The sequence below is a fragment of the Lolium rigidum genome, chromosome 7, assembly GCF_022539505.1.
Source record: "Lolium rigidum isolate FL_2022 chromosome 7, APGP_CSIRO_Lrig_0.1, whole genome shotgun sequence".
Taxonomy (NCBI): Eukaryota; Viridiplantae; Streptophyta; class Magnoliopsida; order Poales; family Poaceae; genus Lolium; species Lolium rigidum.
Window position 1 is genome coordinate 322,346,948 of NC_061514.1, and position 19,265 is coordinate 322,366,212.

General features: G+C 47.8%; 3 protein-coding genes across 3 annotated transcripts; 2 read left to right on the top strand and 1 right to left on the bottom strand.

Moving 5' to 3' along the window:
- Positions 1-1,112: 1,112 nt before the first annotated feature.
- Positions 1,113-5,117, bottom strand: LOC124677861. The gene is made up of 3 exons (XM_047213816.1): positions 4,918-5,117; positions 3,381-3,493; positions 1,113-1,383 (listed from the first exon to the last, which is right to left on the bottom strand). The coding sequence occupies exons 1-3, from the start codon at positions 5,089-5,091 to the stop codon at positions 1,263-1,265; spliced, it is 408 nt and encodes a 135-aa protein (XP_047069772.1). The 5' UTR covers positions 5,092-5,117; the 3' UTR covers positions 1,113-1,262.
- Positions 5,118-10,107: 4,990 nt separating this feature from the next.
- Positions 10,108-13,525, top strand: LOC124673295. Its single transcript, XM_047209407.1, has 3 exons — positions 10,108-10,626; positions 11,991-13,262; positions 13,406-13,525. The coding sequence occupies exons 1-3, from the start codon at positions 10,108-10,110 to the stop codon at positions 13,472-13,474; spliced, it is 1,860 nt and encodes a 619-aa protein (XP_047065363.1). The 3' UTR covers positions 13,475-13,525.
- Positions 13,526-15,998: 2,473 nt separating this feature from the next.
- Positions 15,999-18,616, top strand: LOC124673296 (chloride channel protein CLC-b-like). The gene is made up of 4 exons (XM_047209408.1): positions 15,999-16,213; positions 16,291-16,669; positions 16,760-18,421; positions 18,518-18,616. The coding sequence occupies exons 1-4, from the start codon at positions 15,999-16,001 to the stop codon at positions 18,614-18,616; spliced, it is 2,355 nt and encodes a 784-aa protein (XP_047065364.1).
- The last annotated feature ends 649 nt before the right edge of the window (positions 18,617-19,265 follow it).

Consider the following 19,265-nt stretch of genomic DNA (forward strand, 5'->3'; position numbering starts at 1 on the left):
TAGGAACCAAATAGTTTTCAAATTTGAATATGTTGTTACAATTGAAAATCTTGGTTAGGGATACTCCACTAGGGGTTACTCTTAGATATATGGTTGGATATCTTATTAACTCTCAAAAGAACTTTTTAGGCACCGAATGGTTTTCAAATATGAACATGTGACGGTACTATTTATAGTAATGGCGATACGCCATCAACGGTTACTCTTAGACACAATATTGGATATCTTAATAGCTTGAAAAAGAACTTACTACACACCAAACTTTTTCAATTTGAATATGATGGTTCTATTTTATAATCATGGTTAGTGATACACGACCAGTGATTACTCACAAACACAATGTTGGATATGTTAATAGTCGGGAAAACAAATTCTTATGCACCAAACAATTTTTAATTTTAATACGATGGTTCTAGCTTTTAATCATGCTTAGGAGTACACGATCGGCTGTTACTCAGAGTCACATTCTTGGATATCTTAGTATCGCGGAAAAGGACTTCTTAGCCACTGAACGGTTTTCAGTTTGACCATGATGTTAGTAGAAAATCGATCGGACTACGTATCCGCCAATACCGATCGTTTAGATGTAGTCCGCCTACCTGCCAAAATGGATCCATTCGAAAATGTGTGATGATACCTTAGAGAAAGGATCATACATGATAAACATATGATTTTGAGGGCAGTATACTTTCTGCGACATGTAAAGATACAGATGGCCAAAAAAAGGTTACTTTAGATGAAGCGTGAGGATACCCGGCCGAAAAAAGGATCCGACTTGCAAAGCACAAAGCATGAATACATTTGCTAGGAAAAAAGATCCTTTATATAGTGTGTGAAGATACATTTGCTCGAAAAAAAATTCCTAGGTGCCAAAGATATATAGGATTCCTCTGACGACGCATAAGGATACCTTCCAGAAGAGATCTCACGTGCCAAGCATATAATTTCAAGATAATGTGTCAAATGGTTACTTTAGTGACATGTAAAGATATATCAATTACCAAAATCATATTAAAATTAAAAATGGTGACACGTAAAGATGTCACGTAAAGAGGATCAGCGGTAGGGCGAGGATGTCGACAGTGGCCGGGTTGACCAGGGTGATGGCAACCACATCCAGTGTTCATCCCGATAAACAGATCCGGCATATAGCTCATTAAAACCCTAGAATCTAGCACATGCATGATATTGCACATAAATATTACTCCATACTAGGCTCCTTCAACATCATTGGTTTAAGCCTCACACGCTCACATACTCCACTACATCGCATTGGTCAGCGACAGGATGGCTGTAGACGCACACAGGAACATCAGAACATTGCAGGTCTTCTCAATCGTGTGCAGCTCCCCGCGAAGCTTTGCCCAGAACTCAACCTCAAGCCTGTGCATGAAAGGGCATAACAGTAAATAAAGAGATTGAATGAGCAAAAACTGACAACTTATTAGAGAAGAATGAACACTAGAAAATATTTACAAAACTTTAAGTTCTAACAGGTCTGGTTACATCATACATTGCCACAGCTAAATTTCACACGGTGTAAGAAACGAAAAATTGCAATAAACAAGGTCTGTCAAGTGCCAATGTGGTTGACAGAAAGCATGATGCATGCTTCACTCAAAAAACGCATATCAGTGTAAATTTGGAACATCCAACACTTGAACAATTGTCCCGGAAAAAAGTCACGTGCCCTAGCAGTTCTATTCATTTCAAGGTTGTTCATCGTCCTACAGATAAGAAAGTAGAAGCTTTGAAGTGCTTCACTACAACATCAAGGTTTCTGGTATCAAGACGCACATGATAATTTCTCATACGTATTTGACATAACTAAAAAATGGCCATACTTCAACTATCATTTGCTGAAAGTAGCTGCTGCTACTACAACAAATGTCAAACGAAAACAGTTGTTTTGATGACTAAAGCATGTTTATATTTCTAGAGAAAAAAAAAAGTCAAGTTGTAACCTCAAGTTGACTGAGAGGCTTTTTGCACATTCCCACAAAAATACCACTTGGTGACTAATGCTAACTGTGTCATTTGGGATCAAACACTTCTATAAGGATAATTTTGATTTTGTGGCAGCAGTAAACATATACTCCGTTATGAAGGGCGGAGGGATTAGTGGCAAACAGAGGCGATGTGGAAAAGGAATACTTCAACCGTTACAGACAAAGAGTAAAATAGCTTATAGGAGAAGCGGTACTATCTAACTGTCTATTGCCATGTAAATATCACTATTTCCAGAACATCGCTTTCACGCTTTTAGTTCTAACAGATCTGTCTATCCCAATGTGCTTGTATACTTGACAGAAAGCATGATACATGCATCACTCAAAAACAAATATCAGTGTAAATTTGGAGCATCCAGCACTTGAACAATTGTCCGGGGAAAATAGAAAAGTCGCGTGCACTAGCAGTTTTATTCATTTCAAGGTTGTTCATCATCCTACAGAAAAGAAAGTAAAAGCTTTGAAGTGCTTCACTACAACGTCAAGGTTTCTACTATCAAGACTAAAAACTGGCCATACTTCAACTATCATTTGCTGAAAGTAGCTGCTGCTACTACAGCAAGTGTCAAACGCAAAACAGTTGTTTTGATGACTAAAGCCCACGTTTATATTTCTAGAGAAAAAATGGTCAAGTTCCAACCTCAAGTTGACTCAGAGGCTTTTTGCACATTTTCACTAGGTGACTAATCTTCAGTGTCATTTCAGATCAAACATTTATATAAGGATAATTTTGATTATGTGGCAGCAGTAAAAATTTGCTCCTTTATGAAGGGTGGAGGGATTAGTGGAAAACAGAGGCGATGTGAAAAAACGAAAATGTCAACCGTTATGGAGAAAGAGTAAAATAGCTATAGGAGAAGCGGTAGTATAAGACTGTCTATTGCCATTTAAACATCACTAATTCCAGAACATCGCTTTCACGCTATCTGAATATTAAACTGCCAGCTCCTAAACCAATGGTGTTAGAGTAATGACAAAGAAAATAAAAGGTGATCCCTAAATGCGAGAGGACTGAAGAATATTTATACAGAGAAAGTAGCTGCTGCTACTACAGTCAGTGTCAGAATGCTAATCTGTACAGTCTGCCGCACCATGAGGGCATAACAAATCATATCCTCGATGATGCTGTTTTCTCACACAAACATATACCAATGAGGCTCACGCTTGACAAATCACATACAAAATTGAATGAGCGGATGCTCATATGCCAGGACCCGTTTGGTTGGGAGCCAAACACAAAATACCTAATTCCCGCACCACGGAGAAAAATCAGAAACTCCAACCATGCCATTAACTGCGTGCATCCTAGACAAAATGCGGAAATACCCCCCGGAGAACCCTACACACAACCAAAATCAGCATATCACATACCTCCACTGCTCATCCATTTGCTGCTGTATCACCTTCATGTTCCTCTCGAACTCTGCATGCGCACGATCTGATTTCTCCCGCAGCAATTCTACAGCGTAGACTGCTTGGGGCCCCTGCAAATCAAGGGAACCGCCGCACCGTGCAAACATAATAAATGTTAGAATCTAATCAAATGTAACAAAGTGAACAAATCACCCAAACGAAGTTGAAGAAGACCACCCTAGAGTACGTATGGATGAAAGACAACAAGGCTACCAAGGGAGGGGGGCACGAGGAACACGATCACCCAACCAAAGCCAAGACCACGTCAAGAAGGGCACCGCCGACGACCGCCAACCAAACACAACATGTCAACCGGCAGACTCTAGGCTCCGCAGGCAGCACCAGAAAGAAGGGAACGACAACGAAGCATAGTCGCTGCCTGATCCAGAGATGGGCCACAAAGTGTCATGACCCACGGTGACGCCTCCAATGAGGAAAGAGAGGCGCCAAAAGAGGCACCATCGTTGGTGCCAACAACTACCGGACAAGGCTATTGCCTGGTACCCGACCACAGTATCATCGTCCACAGGGGGTGACGAGAAGAAGCGAGGCACCTATATCTGGCTGAGAGCAGGCGACTCTCGACTACTACTAACCCACGCCGATAGCTCAGTTGAGGAATCTGACCAGCAGCACGCATTGGGGCACCCGCCACCAGTTTACCACCACGCCCACCATTCAGGGCCGCCGCACATCAGGCAACAACTCACCAAGGCCTAGCAAGCCGACCCAAGTACCGCCAAGAAAACTCATCCAACTCCGAGATCCTAATCCATGCACTCCTTCAGCAGGAGCCGAGCGAACCACGATGAACACCCAAGGCAGCCACGGGAACCACAACTGACAGAGCTGATTGGCTGGTCAGTGTTAGTGGGGCTAGCTGCTGGCTACCAGGAGGTATCTAATCAGACGACTAGAGTAGATTTTCCATAATCAATTTCTACTATAGCAGGTTGAACGCTCCTTCAAGTATCTGGATTAACAAACTCCATTAATCCCGCACAGTGCATATTTCTTGTGCCTTATATGGAGAGCAGTCACTATCTGATCAATGGAGTAGAAGCATGGCATTCACCAATTCAGACAGTGACAACCATGTACAATGTGGCCGCCCATCAAATTAGAAGCAGCTGAAATATATGGAATTGGAAAGAGACACTGAACAAACAAAGAGATTCCATTTCATATAAAAGAAGCCTGCAAACCTAAAAGCTACGAAAGGTATGCCAAAGCAAGAGTTCCAAAGCTGGAAAAAAAAGGGGAGATCCATGGCTCGACGGTGGCCCTGTGTTTTCCGCCAAGACACGCGCCCTCCTTCCACAGGACAGGAGCCACGCGAACTACAACTGACAGATCTGAAGATTTGTACCGGCAGCGAGAACAAAAGAAAGCGAATTGGCTCGCCGACCCTGGCGCCGGACGGCCGACGGAGGGAAGCGAAGTTTCTACCCTTTCGGCTAACACGGGGGAAAAGCTGGAGTTTTAGGGTACTTACCGCCGCTGCGCCTTGACCCTGCGACAGGGATCGAGACCCCGCCGCCGGTTGCACCGCCTGGAACGTCGGGGATCTGGGACGGAGCGTCGGCGTCGGCGAAGGCGCGTGGGACGCCGGCGACCCGAGAGCGCGGGCGAGGGCGGGGCCTTTGCGGAGCAGGGACCGCATCGCCATCTTCCTCGTTTCCGGCCACTCTCTCTCTCTCGTGCTCTCTCGGTGTTTCTGTAACTTCCAATATAAAACAGGGGGCTATTCGAATAAAAAGCCTTCACTTTCTTATTTACAAAACAGTCCCTTCTAGGGATTACTAAAATGGTGGAAAAAAAAAAGAGTAGAGACAGCATCTGTCCCTGGCGAACCGATTCAACTACTTCATGACCTATCCTATTTCCTTTGTTTCTTTCATGTAGACTTTGTTTCTCTTTAAAAAAATCCGAAAGGGGACACATGGATGACGATGAAATTTCTTAAAATTGGAAGCACTTTCACATAAATCATTGGTTAGTGTGTAATGGTGTTAGGGCATCTCCAGCGGCAGCGACACATTTCGGACGCCCAAATTATCCGCTGGCGTCTGTTTGCGTCGCATGGCGGACGCCAAAATGACCGCCAGGGGCGAAATATCCGTTTGCGTCGGGGGCTACCTCCAGCGATCCGACGCATTTTGGAAAGTGTATTTTTTGGTACTACTTATTTTCATTTTTGTTGAGCAAGTTTAAACGCGAGAAAGTAGTACTCTGTCATGTTGTTCCAATTGAATAGATTATAGCCTAAACAATTAATCGGATACTTCAATCGAATAGATTCAAACATATTTAACATACAAAGAAGAACAAATTTAAAAACATATAAACTAAAACTAATTTTTGACCTTCTTGTTAGAAGGCCCTCCCTCGTCGTCGAAACTCCTGCGCCTCTTGTTTGTCACCTCCTCGTCGGAACTAGAGAACGATGCGCCCGTCGAGAGTTGAAACTGGAAGAAATGGCGTCTTCGTCGTCGTCATCGGTGAACGGACAACGACGCGCCGCCCGCGCGCCGCCCTGGACTTCTTCCTTGCCGCCGCCTTGTCATCCGCCGCCTCCTGCGCCTCCAACCGGGCGAACTTGGTGTCGGAATCCTCCTCCTCTTCCTGGCCCTCTGATACGTCTCCCACGTATCGATAATTTCTTATGTTCCATGCCACATTATTGATGATATCTACATGTTTTATGCACACTTTATGTCATATTCGTGCATTTTCTGGAACTAACCTATTAATAAGATGCCGAAGTGCCGCTTGTCGTTTTCTGCTGTTTTTGGTTTCGTAAATCCTAGTAACGAAATATTCTCGTAATCGGACGAAATCAACGCCCGGGTTCCTATTTTGCCCGGAAGCATCCGGAACACACGAGAGCCGCCGGAGGAGGGCCCCGTGGGCCCCGGACGACAGGGTGGCGCGGCCAGGGCCTGGGCCGCGCCCCCCTATGGTGTCACCGCCTCGTCGCCCCTCCGACTCCGCCTCTTCGCCTATATAAAGGTCCCAGACCTAAAACCTCGATACGAAGAAGCCACGGTACGAGAAACCTTCCAGAGCCGCCGCCATCGCGAAGCCAATATCTGGGGGACAGGAGTCTCTGTTCCGGCACGCCGCCGGGACGGGGAAGTGCCCCCGGAAGGCTCCTCCATCGACACCACCGCCATCTTCATCAACGCTGTTGTCTCCCATGAGGAGGGAGTAGTTCTCCATCGAGGCTCGGGGCTGTACCGGTAGCTATGTGGTTCATCTCTCTCCTATGTACTTCAATACAATAATCTCATGAGCTGCCTTACATGATTGAGATTCATATGATGATGCTTGTAATCTAGATGTCGTTATGCTAGTCAAGTGAATTTTACTTATGTGATCTCCGGAGACTCCTTGTCCCACGTGTGTAAAGGTGACAAGTGTGTGCACCGTGTGGGTCTCTTAGGCTATATTTCACGGAATACTTATTCACCGTTATGAATGGCATAGTGAAGTGCTTATTTATATCTCTTTATGATTGCAATGTGTTTTGTATCACAATTTATCTATGTGCTACTCTAGTGATGTTATTAAAGTAGTTTTATTCCTCCCGCACGGTGTAATGGTGACAGTGTGTGCATCCGTGTTAGTACTTGGCGTAGGCTATGATTGTGATCTCTTGTAGATTATGAAGTTAACTATTGCTATGATGGTATTGATGTGATCTATTCCTCCTACATGGTGTGAAGGTGACAGGTGTGCATGCTATGTTAGTACTTGGTTTAGTCGTGTTGATCTTTCATGCACTCTAAGGTTATTTAAATATGAACATTGAATTGTGGAGCTTGTTAACTCCGGCATTGAGGGTTCGTGTAATCCTACGCAATGTGTTCATCATCCAACAAGAGAGTGTAGAGTATGCATTTATCTATTATGTTATGTGATCAATGTTGAGAGTGTCCACTAGTGAAAATCTAATCCCTAGGCCTTGTTCCTAAATATCGCTATCGCTGCTTGTTTACTCGTTTTACTCGCGTTACTACTGCTACCATATTACCACCATCAACTACACGCCAGCAAGCTATTTTCTGGCGTCGTTACTACTGCTCATATTCATTCATACCACCTGTATTTCACTATCTCTTCGCCGAACTAGTGCACCTATTAGGTGTGTTGGGGACACAAGAGACTTCTTGCTTTGTGGTTGCAGGGTTGCATGAGAGGGATATCTTTGACCTCTTCCTCCCCGAGTTCGATAAACCTTGGGTGATCCACTTAAGGGAAACTTGCTGCTATTCTACAAACCTCTGCTCTTGGAGGCCCAACACTGTCTACAAGAATAGAAGCACCCGTAGACATCACCCTCCTCCTCGTCCTCGGCGTCGCTGGCAGCGCCGCCTCCGTCCTCCTCCTGGCCTTCGTTGCCATTGCCGCCTCCGTCCTCCTCCTCCTCACTCGGCGTGGAGGCAGGGCCGCTGGGCGTGGAGCCCAGATCGCTTGGCGTCGCAGGGGATTCCCACCAATGCAAAAATTCGGGTGACTTGCCCTCGCTCTCCGAGTCGGACGGCAGCGTGTAGTCGCTCATGGCGTGCCGGTGTTGGAGAAGAAGAAGAAGAGGAAGAAGAAGGAGGCGGTTGAACTTGAATTACAGTAGACATGGGGGTTATAATGTGAGGGGATTAACGGCGGTGCGTATAACGAAGAGGCCAGCGGTTGCTCTTCCGCGGCGGTTCGGCGCTCCATTGCGGCGGTTGATCGCCACGGTTGCCGCACCGGCGCGCGTTGTGAATTCGAGGCCGATCGACCTGGGTCGCTGCCATGAGGGCCCGTGGGGAAGCGAGCGGACGCTTGGCGCGACCGCGGAGCGTCCGCGGAGACGCAAACCTGGCGCATATTTGGGCCAGGTTTGCGTCTCCGCGGACGGCCCGGTCACTTTGCGTCGCCTCGCTGGAGGTGATGCCAGACGCATTTTCGGTTCGCGCAGACGCAAACGGTCAGGCAAGCCCTATGCCGACGAGCCAGGGGAGGGGCCATTGGAGCTTTCTGCCGGCGAGCTCACTAGTCCGGCGGCCAGGGGATGGGTGGTGGGCGGTCGACCGCATCAAGACGATCTGATTCCTGGGGCCACGTTCGCTGGAGAGTTCTGCACCGAGGCGGTCTGTGTCGACGAGATCCGCTTCGGGGCGGTCGTTCGCCGGAGAGCATCCAGGGGAGGAGCGCCAGGGGAAGGGCGGCATGCACCAGTGGAGGGGCGCCACGGGAGAGGCGGTGGCCTGCGCCAGGGGAGCGGCGGCGGCCTGCGCCAGGGGAGTGGCGGCGGTTGCATGCGGCAAAGGGGAATGGTGAGGAGAAGAAAATGAGCGAGAAGAGGCTTGCGGGCTTGGGTCTGGGGGGTCTCTCGCGCGGAACCCGAGAAGTTTTGCGGGATGTGTTCAGCTCGGTCGAGTTGTGAAGCTCGATTTGACCTTCACAGTCCGGCCTGGCCGAGGTGCGTTTTTGGTATGAAGTGGGCTATGCTCAGATGTGCTGACCCGGGCAAACAAACACATGTATCTCTAAAAATCTCGGTTGAGATGGAATTATCTGAGTTGCCCCGATCTACCAAACACATCCTCAGCGTCTGTTTGCGTCGCGCCGCTGGAGATGCCCTTAAACACGAAGAAGGAAGGAACTATATTTGTAGGTGGGGTCATATGGAGTTTAGGAGCAGCAGCAGATCATGAAAAACAACCAGGAAGTTTGAAGCTTTGCCGAACGACCCAAGATGGTGGACAATATTTGTCAAGGTGAAGTTTGTTGAGCTTGTGTGAAATATCATATACAAGTTGGGTTACGTTAGAACTTTGAGCTATATTAGGTGTGGATAGATATAAGTAGTGTTTGGATCAGACTATTGTATTTTAGACCTCCTATATAATATGTACGGTAGCCATGCTTGCATTACAAATATCAATGTCATCGGGCTATGAGTGCTTAATCCTCGGTAGATTTATTGTGCGTCTATGTTATATACATAGGCAATAGATGATGATGTGAAGCACCATCTAGGAGGCGATTAAACATTGAACTTTCAGAAGAACAAACCAAATTTAGGTTTTAGGACATGTGTGGATAGCAGAGATGAGTTTAGGTTGATGAGAGTAAAACCCAAGGCTAATTTCTTTTATACTAATAGTAAAAAGATATTAATTACACCTAGTCTCTACACCATATAATAACAAGATCAAGTCTAGACATTAAGAATACACACGGCTGAAAAAGAAAAAGAAACAAAGACCGTGCCGAAGCAAATAGACACTCCCATCACAATAACACCACAAAAAACAAAAAGAAGTTTTCCGAAATCAAAAGATCGTGAAATCTATTTTGCATGATTTTTTTTTAACGAGGCAAAAAGACTTGCCATTTTCATCAATAGAGCATAAGTACTGATATTGGCCGGTTTATTAGCGAAAAACGGCCGAAAACCAGAACAAGTGCTCTGGCGACTGTCATGGAGAACGACCGTCGCGGGACACACGGAGCTACCCTGCCAACCCAGAGAAATGCGAGGCCCTCGCCCCGTATTAAAACGGTTCGCGGAGGGAAGTTCGGTTTTTAAACCCTACTCCCTCCGTCGCTGCCGTTGCTCCGCCTCCTCGCTCCACCTCCTCCGACGAGAAATCGTCGCATCGCCAGCACCGCTTCGCCGCACCTCGACCTCGCCATGGCTAGCCGCGGAAGCTCCGCTAGGGGAGGCATTGGTTTGGGCGGTGGGGACTCGCCGCCACAGCCCTCCGTTTTCCGCACAGAGGCAGAGCGGTGCAAATGGAACCGTTTGGAGGTCGCGCGCAACCACATCGCCCGCCGATGGACGAACTGGGGGCTCGCGCCCCCGGGGAAGCTCGTGCGGTACGCGAACGGAGGAGAGGGCTCCTCCTCCGGCGGGTCGTGCCACCCCCCTTGCTCGCCGGTGTACAACATCTCGAAGGAGGAGGAGGAGGCGGCGGCGCCGGAGCGGGAGCCTATCTTCTCCGCGGGTGACTACGTCCACGATGACCAGGAGGAGGACGCCGTCATCACGCAGCTGGTGGCCGTGTCCGAGGCGGAGGCGCGAGCACGCTGGCGCCTGGAGGAGGCCGACGTCGTCCGCGAGTACGATGCGGCGGGGATCGTCGAGCTCGACTCGCAGTACGAGCTCGACACATCCGCCGCCTCGCCTTCCTCCGCCACCACCCCCGCCGCCGTGCGTAGAGGCCCACGGGGCCGAATTTTTATCAAAGTTAGGTCGCGCGCGGCGGTGGCTATTAGTTAATTTTAGTTCTTAGTAGAAATTATGTAAAGTTTGATGCTCAATCGGAGCATCAACTATACTCTAAATATGTGTTCATCGATGAATTCTTCCGCGAGAATTAAATTTCGTTTTTTCAGTTCCTATTTACAGTTTCTATTCTGCGTCAATGGCAAAATCAACCTAACAGATATTTTTTTAGACTGAATTTACCGTTTTCAGTTTTGGTGAGTTTATTAGAGATGCTCTAAGCACTTGCCTCGTGAACTGTATTGTCCATGGTATGGTCTCTCTTTCTCCAATTCCAACGTTTTACTTTGTGGTGTCATATGGAATCTTTATGGCTTGGAAAGTAAATCGGAATTAAATTTTATATTCACCGTTGGGTTTTTATATTATCAGAAAAATAAACAGCTTTACCGTGATGCATTTGCTACTGAGATTGGACTGGAGGTGTTATTTGTTTTGGGAGCGCGAACATACGGGCTTGCAGCCACCTTGCATTTCTAGGTTCGACAAGAAACGGCTGCTATCTTTATCTACAAACTTAACTTACATTATTTATAGTGGGGAGTAATATAAAGTGGTGACATGCATAAGTTACTAGTTCATGTTACTATCTTTATAGTAAAAAGTAACTTAGAGTTGGTATCATGCAAAGTCTCATTTATTAGTTTGTAGCCTCATTTTGTCTTGTGGTGTGTGATGTTATGATAACATAGCTAGTTACCATCTCCTTCTTTTTTTCATTTATTGCTTTAAGCATGTTACCAAAATACCTTAAAATATATGATGTTACTAGCTAAGTTACTTCCACTACGAGCAGTCTTAACAAAACACACCCCAAATGGTTGCACGGATAAAGTAGAATCGATGAAAGAAATTAAGATAGAGCAAGAATGCAACTTTACTGGCTTCATCAGCGTAGGTAAGAGGAGCGAAATATCTCGGCATATTTGGCTATCCAAGTCTTTCCCAAAGCAGTCGACGATGAGCTCACTTCTATGACAATGCCCATCAATAGTTCACTACATTTGCACAAAATTCTGACTTGTGAGTTTGAAGACCTAGGATATACGTGGGACCCCACTTCACACCCTATACACATGGCCAAATTCGTTTAAACTAGTTCACTCAACCAAGAGAAGTCAGACGTAATCTAACTGTGTAAATTCTATGACTTTCTTTTGATTTCTAAAAGTTTAACACAAATGGTTTTATGTTTTTCTTTGGTTTCAATGCCATTGAATTATTTATTTATTTATCTCAAAAGAGAATGCTATGGATTTTTCTATATTCTCTGGGCCGATTGTCTGCAGTGGGCTGTCCTCATTGGACCTAAGTACGGCCCACTAGCTAATGCACAAAAAAAGGTCTTCACCGTGGAAAGAGAAAAAAAAAGGTCAATCCTTGCTCCAGCCATGGCCTCCCAACTGCCGCCACCGCCGCCGCCGCCGCCGCCGGCGGCAGCGGAATGCCCCCAGCCCGCTCCCACCACCATATTCACCATCGGCGACGACCTTCTTCTCGAGATCTTCGTCCGCCTCCCCTCGCTGCCGTCCCTCGTGCGCGCCGCCTTCGCCTGCCGCACCTTCCTCCACGCCGTCCGCTCCTTCCCCACCTTCCGCCCCCGGTTCCGGGACCTCCACCCGCCGCCGCTCCTCGGCCTCTTCGTCAGGCACCGCGTCGGAGACATCCCTTCCTTCGTGCCCCTCCGCGGCCTCGCCGACCCGGACCAGGCGGCCGTCGTCCGCGGCTCCGATTTCTTCCTCACCCGGGTCCCCGACGACCAGGGCTTCTGGAACGTCACCAACTGCGGCCACGGCTACCTTCTCCTCCACAACTGGGAACACAGGCTGTTCGCCGCCTACAACCCGCTCGCCGGCGTGCTGCACCGGATCCCCGCGCCGCCGGAGGCCGTCCGGGAGCTCTACATCCTGTCAGAGCTCCACGGGTCGTTCCGCCTTGTCTGCGTCCATGAGGACGGCCTGCAGGTGCGCGCCGTCGTCTTCTCGTCCGACACCGGGGAGTGGCAGGTTCTGCCGTGGGCGCAGGCTGCGGCGATCTACAAAAACCACCCCGAGGACGACAAGCACTGCCTCCCGCCCAGGACTGGTAAGCTTGTGGATGGGCGCATCTACTGGACAAGGCACGACTACGTGATCATGCTCGACACCGCGACGCTGCAGTTCTCTTCCATGGATCTGCCGCCATACATGTATGGGCAGAAACCTTTTGTGGTTGGTGAGACCAAAGATGACAAGCTCTGCATGGTTTGCGCGATCGATGAGGAGGACACGATTGCTGTCTGGGTCTGGAGAGCCGATGCTGACCGTGCCGAGAAATGGATGCTGGACAAGGAGATTGAACTGGAGGATCTGTCTGCGCTCAAGCTGGTGGCGGTTAAGCAGGGCTTTGTGCACTTACACTGGATGGCCGTTGAGGAGCCCGGCATTGTTCCTCTTTGCGACTTCTTCTCCCTCTGCCTGGAGAAAGAAGAGATGAAAAAGATCTTTTCTCTCTATGAATACGAACTGGAGTGGTCCTATCCCTACATCATGCCGTGGCCTTCTTCCTTGGTGTGCAACAAGGTGAACCCTCAAATTTAAGCTGATTGTCGACCAAGAACAAGGATACTCAATCCATATTATTTTGTTGCACTACACTGTATGTTATGTGTTCATGGTTTGCCATGGTATTAGGATGCAATGCTGGTTAGTTTATTCATTTGTAGAATAAATCAAGACGATGGATGTTTTTAGGAATCACAACCATTCATCTGTGTACTTTCTTTGAGCAGTAATAATCTGTGAACTTCTGTATGTCCAAAAATAAGTACCCCATTCTTAGCTTCTTTGATCATTGCCAGCTCTGTGCTAGAGCTTTGAGTAAATGACCTGTTTGGAAGATCAATCCTATCCTGGGCTAACCATATTGTACTGCTCAGCCTATATTGACCATGTTGCCGTTGCAAAGACAAATTTGATGATCTTTTAGCCGGTTGCTTCACTTGATCACATTGTTTGCATCTAAAAATATATCATTCTTGATCCCATTATATTGTATGCATTTGAGCTGGCACAGGAATTATTGTCATCTATTGACCAGAAGGTTTTTAAATTAACCGAGAGATCATTTCTTTCTGATATACTTGTATGAGCAACATTTGTTGTTCTCTTGCCTGTCATGCATACACGTGAATAAGTACCATACATTAGTTTTATTTTCTGTATATAAAATGTTTGACCTGTAGATGTTGGTTCCAACAACATATGCATTCTTCACTGCCTGAATTAAAAATACTACGAATTAAAGAGTTCAGTACAAATAAAGTTGGAAAATGATACAAATTACAGGATTGGATTGTTACTCTCCCATTATTTTTTTAATTGCCTTTCTATTAGCTGTGTACTACAAAATGGTTTCTCAAAGCAACAAGACACATTATCTGAGTACAGGGCTAAGAATTTCTCATTCTCAGTAAGGACATTTCCATAGTTTTAAAGGCGCCAAGGCAGGCGTTTTTCTAAATCGGAGGGGGAGCGCCTGGACGCTGAGGCGACGCCTTTAAAACCATGGACATTTCACTAGCTCTCAACGGTATATTCTGTATATTATATTCACACAACAACAAACAGCCAGCACTCCATTCACTTTAGTGTATTCCCCTTCAACAGAAAAAAACGAAGGTGGATGTTCTTTTTTCAGTATGATTACTACCCTTATAAGCATTACTAGTTCTTCACACCTTCCGGAAATAACCGTCTATTATTTAGCTAACTGACTGTTCAGACACTGGTGATATGTTGGAGTTACACTATGGCCTTCTTTTGGGCATTTGTTTAGCGTCGTCGATGGCTTCGAGTGCTTATCAGAACCGCAGCAAGAAAACATTGTAGTGGAATATCACAAAACCTTGCACCAAGACCCAGGAACAATTTGTGCCTATTTATACACAGTCATGAAAAGCGAAGACACCTTTCCGACCACATTACTTTAACTGCAGCATTTTGATAGGCTTTTATTAAGCTGAAACAACAATACAGAATGATGCTTTTTTTTGGGCAACTCAAGCAACTAATTATCAAGCAGATCTCACATCTACTTATTATTAAACCGCTGAATTTTCTTCCAGAAATGTGGGGATGGTCGGGCAAGCAAGTAAGAATCTTGCAGTTTAATTACCTGCTTGTCTCATTGGAAAAACACAGCTGTTGTTGTACTCTTTGAATCAAACTGTGCTCTTCATTGCATTCCTTGGTGTTCATCAGTGTAGCATCACAAATTTTAGGCTGCATTACGGAAGATGGCTCATTTACTCTCTTTTTGTGGATGATGTTTCTGGATCATCGATAATTACAATTTCTTGACAGTTAGATTTGGACTCCTGGTGACTTTGTTTCCTTGATGGGTAACGCTTCGCATGAGAGTGACTGCGTGGAGGGATCGACCACGGAAGAGTGAATTCGAGTAGGAGCTATCCTTTTAGCTCATATCCTTTCAGATCTTAGGGAAAAGCTAATGTCTTTTGGCCTCACAAACTGTTGCCATTCAACAACTAGCAGTTTTCTTTAGATATTTTGGGTATTATAGAAATCTCTTGCGCACAGAGAGAACATATAGCCAACTAATTGGGAAATTGCTTGTATATATGATGAACCAGCTAATTAATAAAATTCCGAGAGACTCCTCTGTCCTGAATGTGTCGTCGAGAAAACAACAGGAAGTTCATCTCTCCGTATGTACGGACAAGAGCTATGCCTTTTGTTTGCACCCATGAGACATGAGATGATTCCGTACATGGGACACTCCACATGATTCTATTTGTCCTTAGTAAAAGAACTGTTTCATCATGAGCTGTATGCATCCAGAAAAGCAACGGTACTAGCGGCCGAAAAGGCAAGACCAGGATCAATTCTTCAGAGCTGCGATAAATCGGTTATTCAGATTAATATTATTTCCCTTTCCAGAGAAGAGTTCGTAAGGAAGATAATTGGTCCATATGGAGTGGCAACTATATGTGTAATGTCAACGGAATATGAAATCAAATAAATAAATAAAAGAGGAAAAGTATACTTGTGCTCTTTGCATTGACAAATGATTTGCAAAATTGCATCTAAATAAGATCCATGCGGGGAGTATGAATCTTGAAAAAACTATGGGAGAAGAGCAAGAGGGGCCAAAGTGTTCTGCCCTGCGAGTGCCACCCGTCAATTTATATGTACAGGCATAGACATGCCAATCCCAGCCTTGACATCCCTTGTTGTTTCCAAACTTGAAGAAACAGAGGCATCAAAAACTGTCTCTGTGCCAAGGAAGAAACGGGCATGGAGGACGAGCAGAGCGCCGGAGCTACGGCTACGACGTCTGGTCTAGGCAAACACGATAATGGTGTCCACGACAACCCGGAGGATCCAGGGAGCACCAGCAATGGCATCAGCTCCCTGGAGCATCCCCTGCTGAGGAGAAACACTACCCTGACAGCGAACCACCTCGCCATCGTCGGCGCCAAGGTGTCGCACATCGAGAGCCTCGACTACGAGTGAGTGAGCGAGCATTCCATTTCTTTGTTGCAGCCAAGTTTCATTCATTGTGGATTGCCATTGCCGTATGATGCAGGATCATCGAGAACGATCTGTTCAAGCACGACTGGAGGAGCCGGTCCAACGTGGAGGTGCTGCAGTACATCTTCCTCAAGTGGGCCTTGGCGTTCCTCGTCGGCCTCCTCACCGGCGTCATCGCCTCGCTCATCAACCTCGCCATCGAGAACATCTCCGGCATCAAGATGATCCACATGGTGCAGCTCGTCCGAGATAAAAGATACTGGACCGGCTTCTTCTACTTCTCCGGCTTCAACTTGGCACTCACCTTCGTGGCTGCCGTGCTTTGTGTGGTCTTTGCGCCCACCGCCGCTGGCCCGGGCATTCCCGAGATCAAGGCCTACCTCAACGGCGTCGACACGCCCGACATGTTTGGTGCGCCACAGCTTATTGTCAAGGTCCGTCCACAAAATCGAAATGCAACTGGATCGTAGCTCCTCAAGTGAATGAAAATGAACAACTGAACTAATAGGTTGCTCCATGCTCAGATCATCGGCAGCATTTGTGCGGTATCGTCGGGGCTCGATCTCGGCAAGGAAGGCCCGCTTGTGCACATCGGCGCATGCCTCGCCAACCTGCTCAGCCAGGGCGGCGCCGGCCGGTTCCGCCTCCACTGGAAGTGGCTGCGTTACTTCAACAACGACCGTGACAGGCGCGACCTCATCACCTGCGGCGCCTCGTCTGGGGTGTGCGCGGCGTTCCGCTCCCCCGTCGGCGGCGTCCTGTTCGCGCTGGAGGAGGTGGCCACCTGGTGGCGGAGCACACTGCTGTGGCGCACGTTCTTCAGCACGGCCACCGTGGTGGTTGTTTTGCGGGGATTCATCGAGGTATGCCGCAACGGACGGTGCGCGCTGTTTGGCGAGGGCGGGCTCATCATCTTCGACGTCGGCGACGTCACCGTCAACTACCACCTCAACGACCTCATCATTGTTACTCTCGTTGGCGTCATCGGCGGACTCCTCGGCGCCCTCTACAACTACTTTCTCCACAAGGTGCTCCGCCTCTACAACCTCATCAACGGGAAGGGCCGGATGGCGAAGCTAGCACTGGCTCTAACCGTGTGCGTGTTCACGTCGGCGGGGCTGTACGTGCTCCCCTTCGCCGTGCCGTGCACCCCGTGCGACCCGGCGTTGGGCGTCGCGTGCCCGACCAACGGGATGAGCGGCAACTTCAAGCAGTTCAACTGCCCTGCCGGCCACTACAACGACCTGGCCAGCCTCCTGCACGCCACCAACATGGACGCGACGCGCAACATCTTCTCCACCGGCACATCCGGCGAGTTCCGCCTCGACTCGCTCCTCATCTTCTTCGCCATCTACTGTGTGCTGGGGCTTTTCACCTTTGGCATTGCCGTTCCTTCGGGGCTCTTCCTCCCCATCATCCTCATGGGCTCTGCCTACGGCCGCATCGTCGCGCTTGTGCTACAGGACGTCGCCCGTATCGACCATGGCCTTTACGCCGTGCTCGGCGCCGCGGCGCTCATGTCGGGCTCCATGAGGATGACCATCTCCCTCTGCGTCATCTTCCTCGAGCTCACCAACAACCTGCTCCTGCTCCCGATGACCATGTTCGTGCTGCTCATCGCCAAGACCGTCGGCGACTCTTTCAACCCTAGCATCTATGAGATCATTCTGGATCTCAAGGGACTGCCCTTCCTGGAGCCCAATCCGGAACCATGGATGAAGGACATCACCGTCGGTGAGATCGCGGCCGCCAAGCCACGCGCTATCAGCCTCCAGGTCGTCGAGAGGGTGTCCACCATCGTTCATGTGCTTCGGAACACCGGCCACAACGGGTTCCCGGTGGTCGATCGGCCGAGACCCGGCTTGTCGGAGTTGCACGGGCTCGTGCTCCGATCGCATCTCGTCGCCGTTCTCAACAAGCGGTGGTTTCTCACGGAGAAGAGGAAGACAGAGGAGTGGGAGGCCAGGGAGCGGTTCTCGGCGGTGGAGCTCGCCGACAAGAGCTGTAAGATCGACGATGCCAAGCTCACGCAGGAGGAGATGGACATGTACGTTGACCTCCATCCATTCACCAACACCACGCCCTACACTGTCGTGGAGACCATGTCGGTGGCCAAGGCTGTCGTGCTCTTCCGAAGCGTCGCGCTCCGCCACATGCTCATCGTGCCAAAGTACCAAGGCCCTGAGGTGAGCTCAGTTAATCTCAGCGAAGTAAAATGTTTTCATTCCATCCAAATGTACCTGCAAAATTTGATTGAAACATGAGTTTTTTTCCCGCTTCAGATAACTCCAATTGTGGGGATCTTGACAAGGCAGGACCTGAGGGCGCACAACATCCTGGATGCATTTCCGAACCTGGCAAACAAAAAGATGGCACAATAAGACCGATGCTAGCACCATTTTTGTCAATAACATGACTCATTTCTTAATTACTTCTACCTTTTTGTGTGTATAAGTAGATTCGTGTTTGTTTGCTTGCCTTCTCCAACGACTGATAATTGCAGCCAATTAATGTGAAATCACACATGCACACGTGCACTCTACACACCAACGCCAATGCTGAATACAGAGATTTCTTTTTCCCGTGAGATGTTTCTACTTACCTCAGGTTTTCGTTCGTTTTCCTCCTTTTTTTCTGCTTTTGTCTAGTAGTTATGAGCTTTTAATTTCACGCACAAACACAAGATCGGATGTAAGACGACAAACTTTGACTCGGTTAAAGATCGGTGCTGCTCTATCCTGGGAGTCGATGGAAGGCGGCACTGAGGGACTATCTTCATTAGTCTTGCTATCTTCTTGGGAAACATGGAACGAGTGCAATGCTAGAGTTTGTAGAAATATGTCCACCATTTTGGTTTTGGTTTTACTCTAAACTTTTACCTTTTTCAAAGTAAAATTATTACTACTACCATAGAGCCTATGTGTTGCTACGGTGCCGCATTAAATGAAATGGACAACATTTCATATTTTTGAATCCACACTTGGTACATCACCGAATACAAGTGACAGAAAGTCGTTGATTGAACTGTCT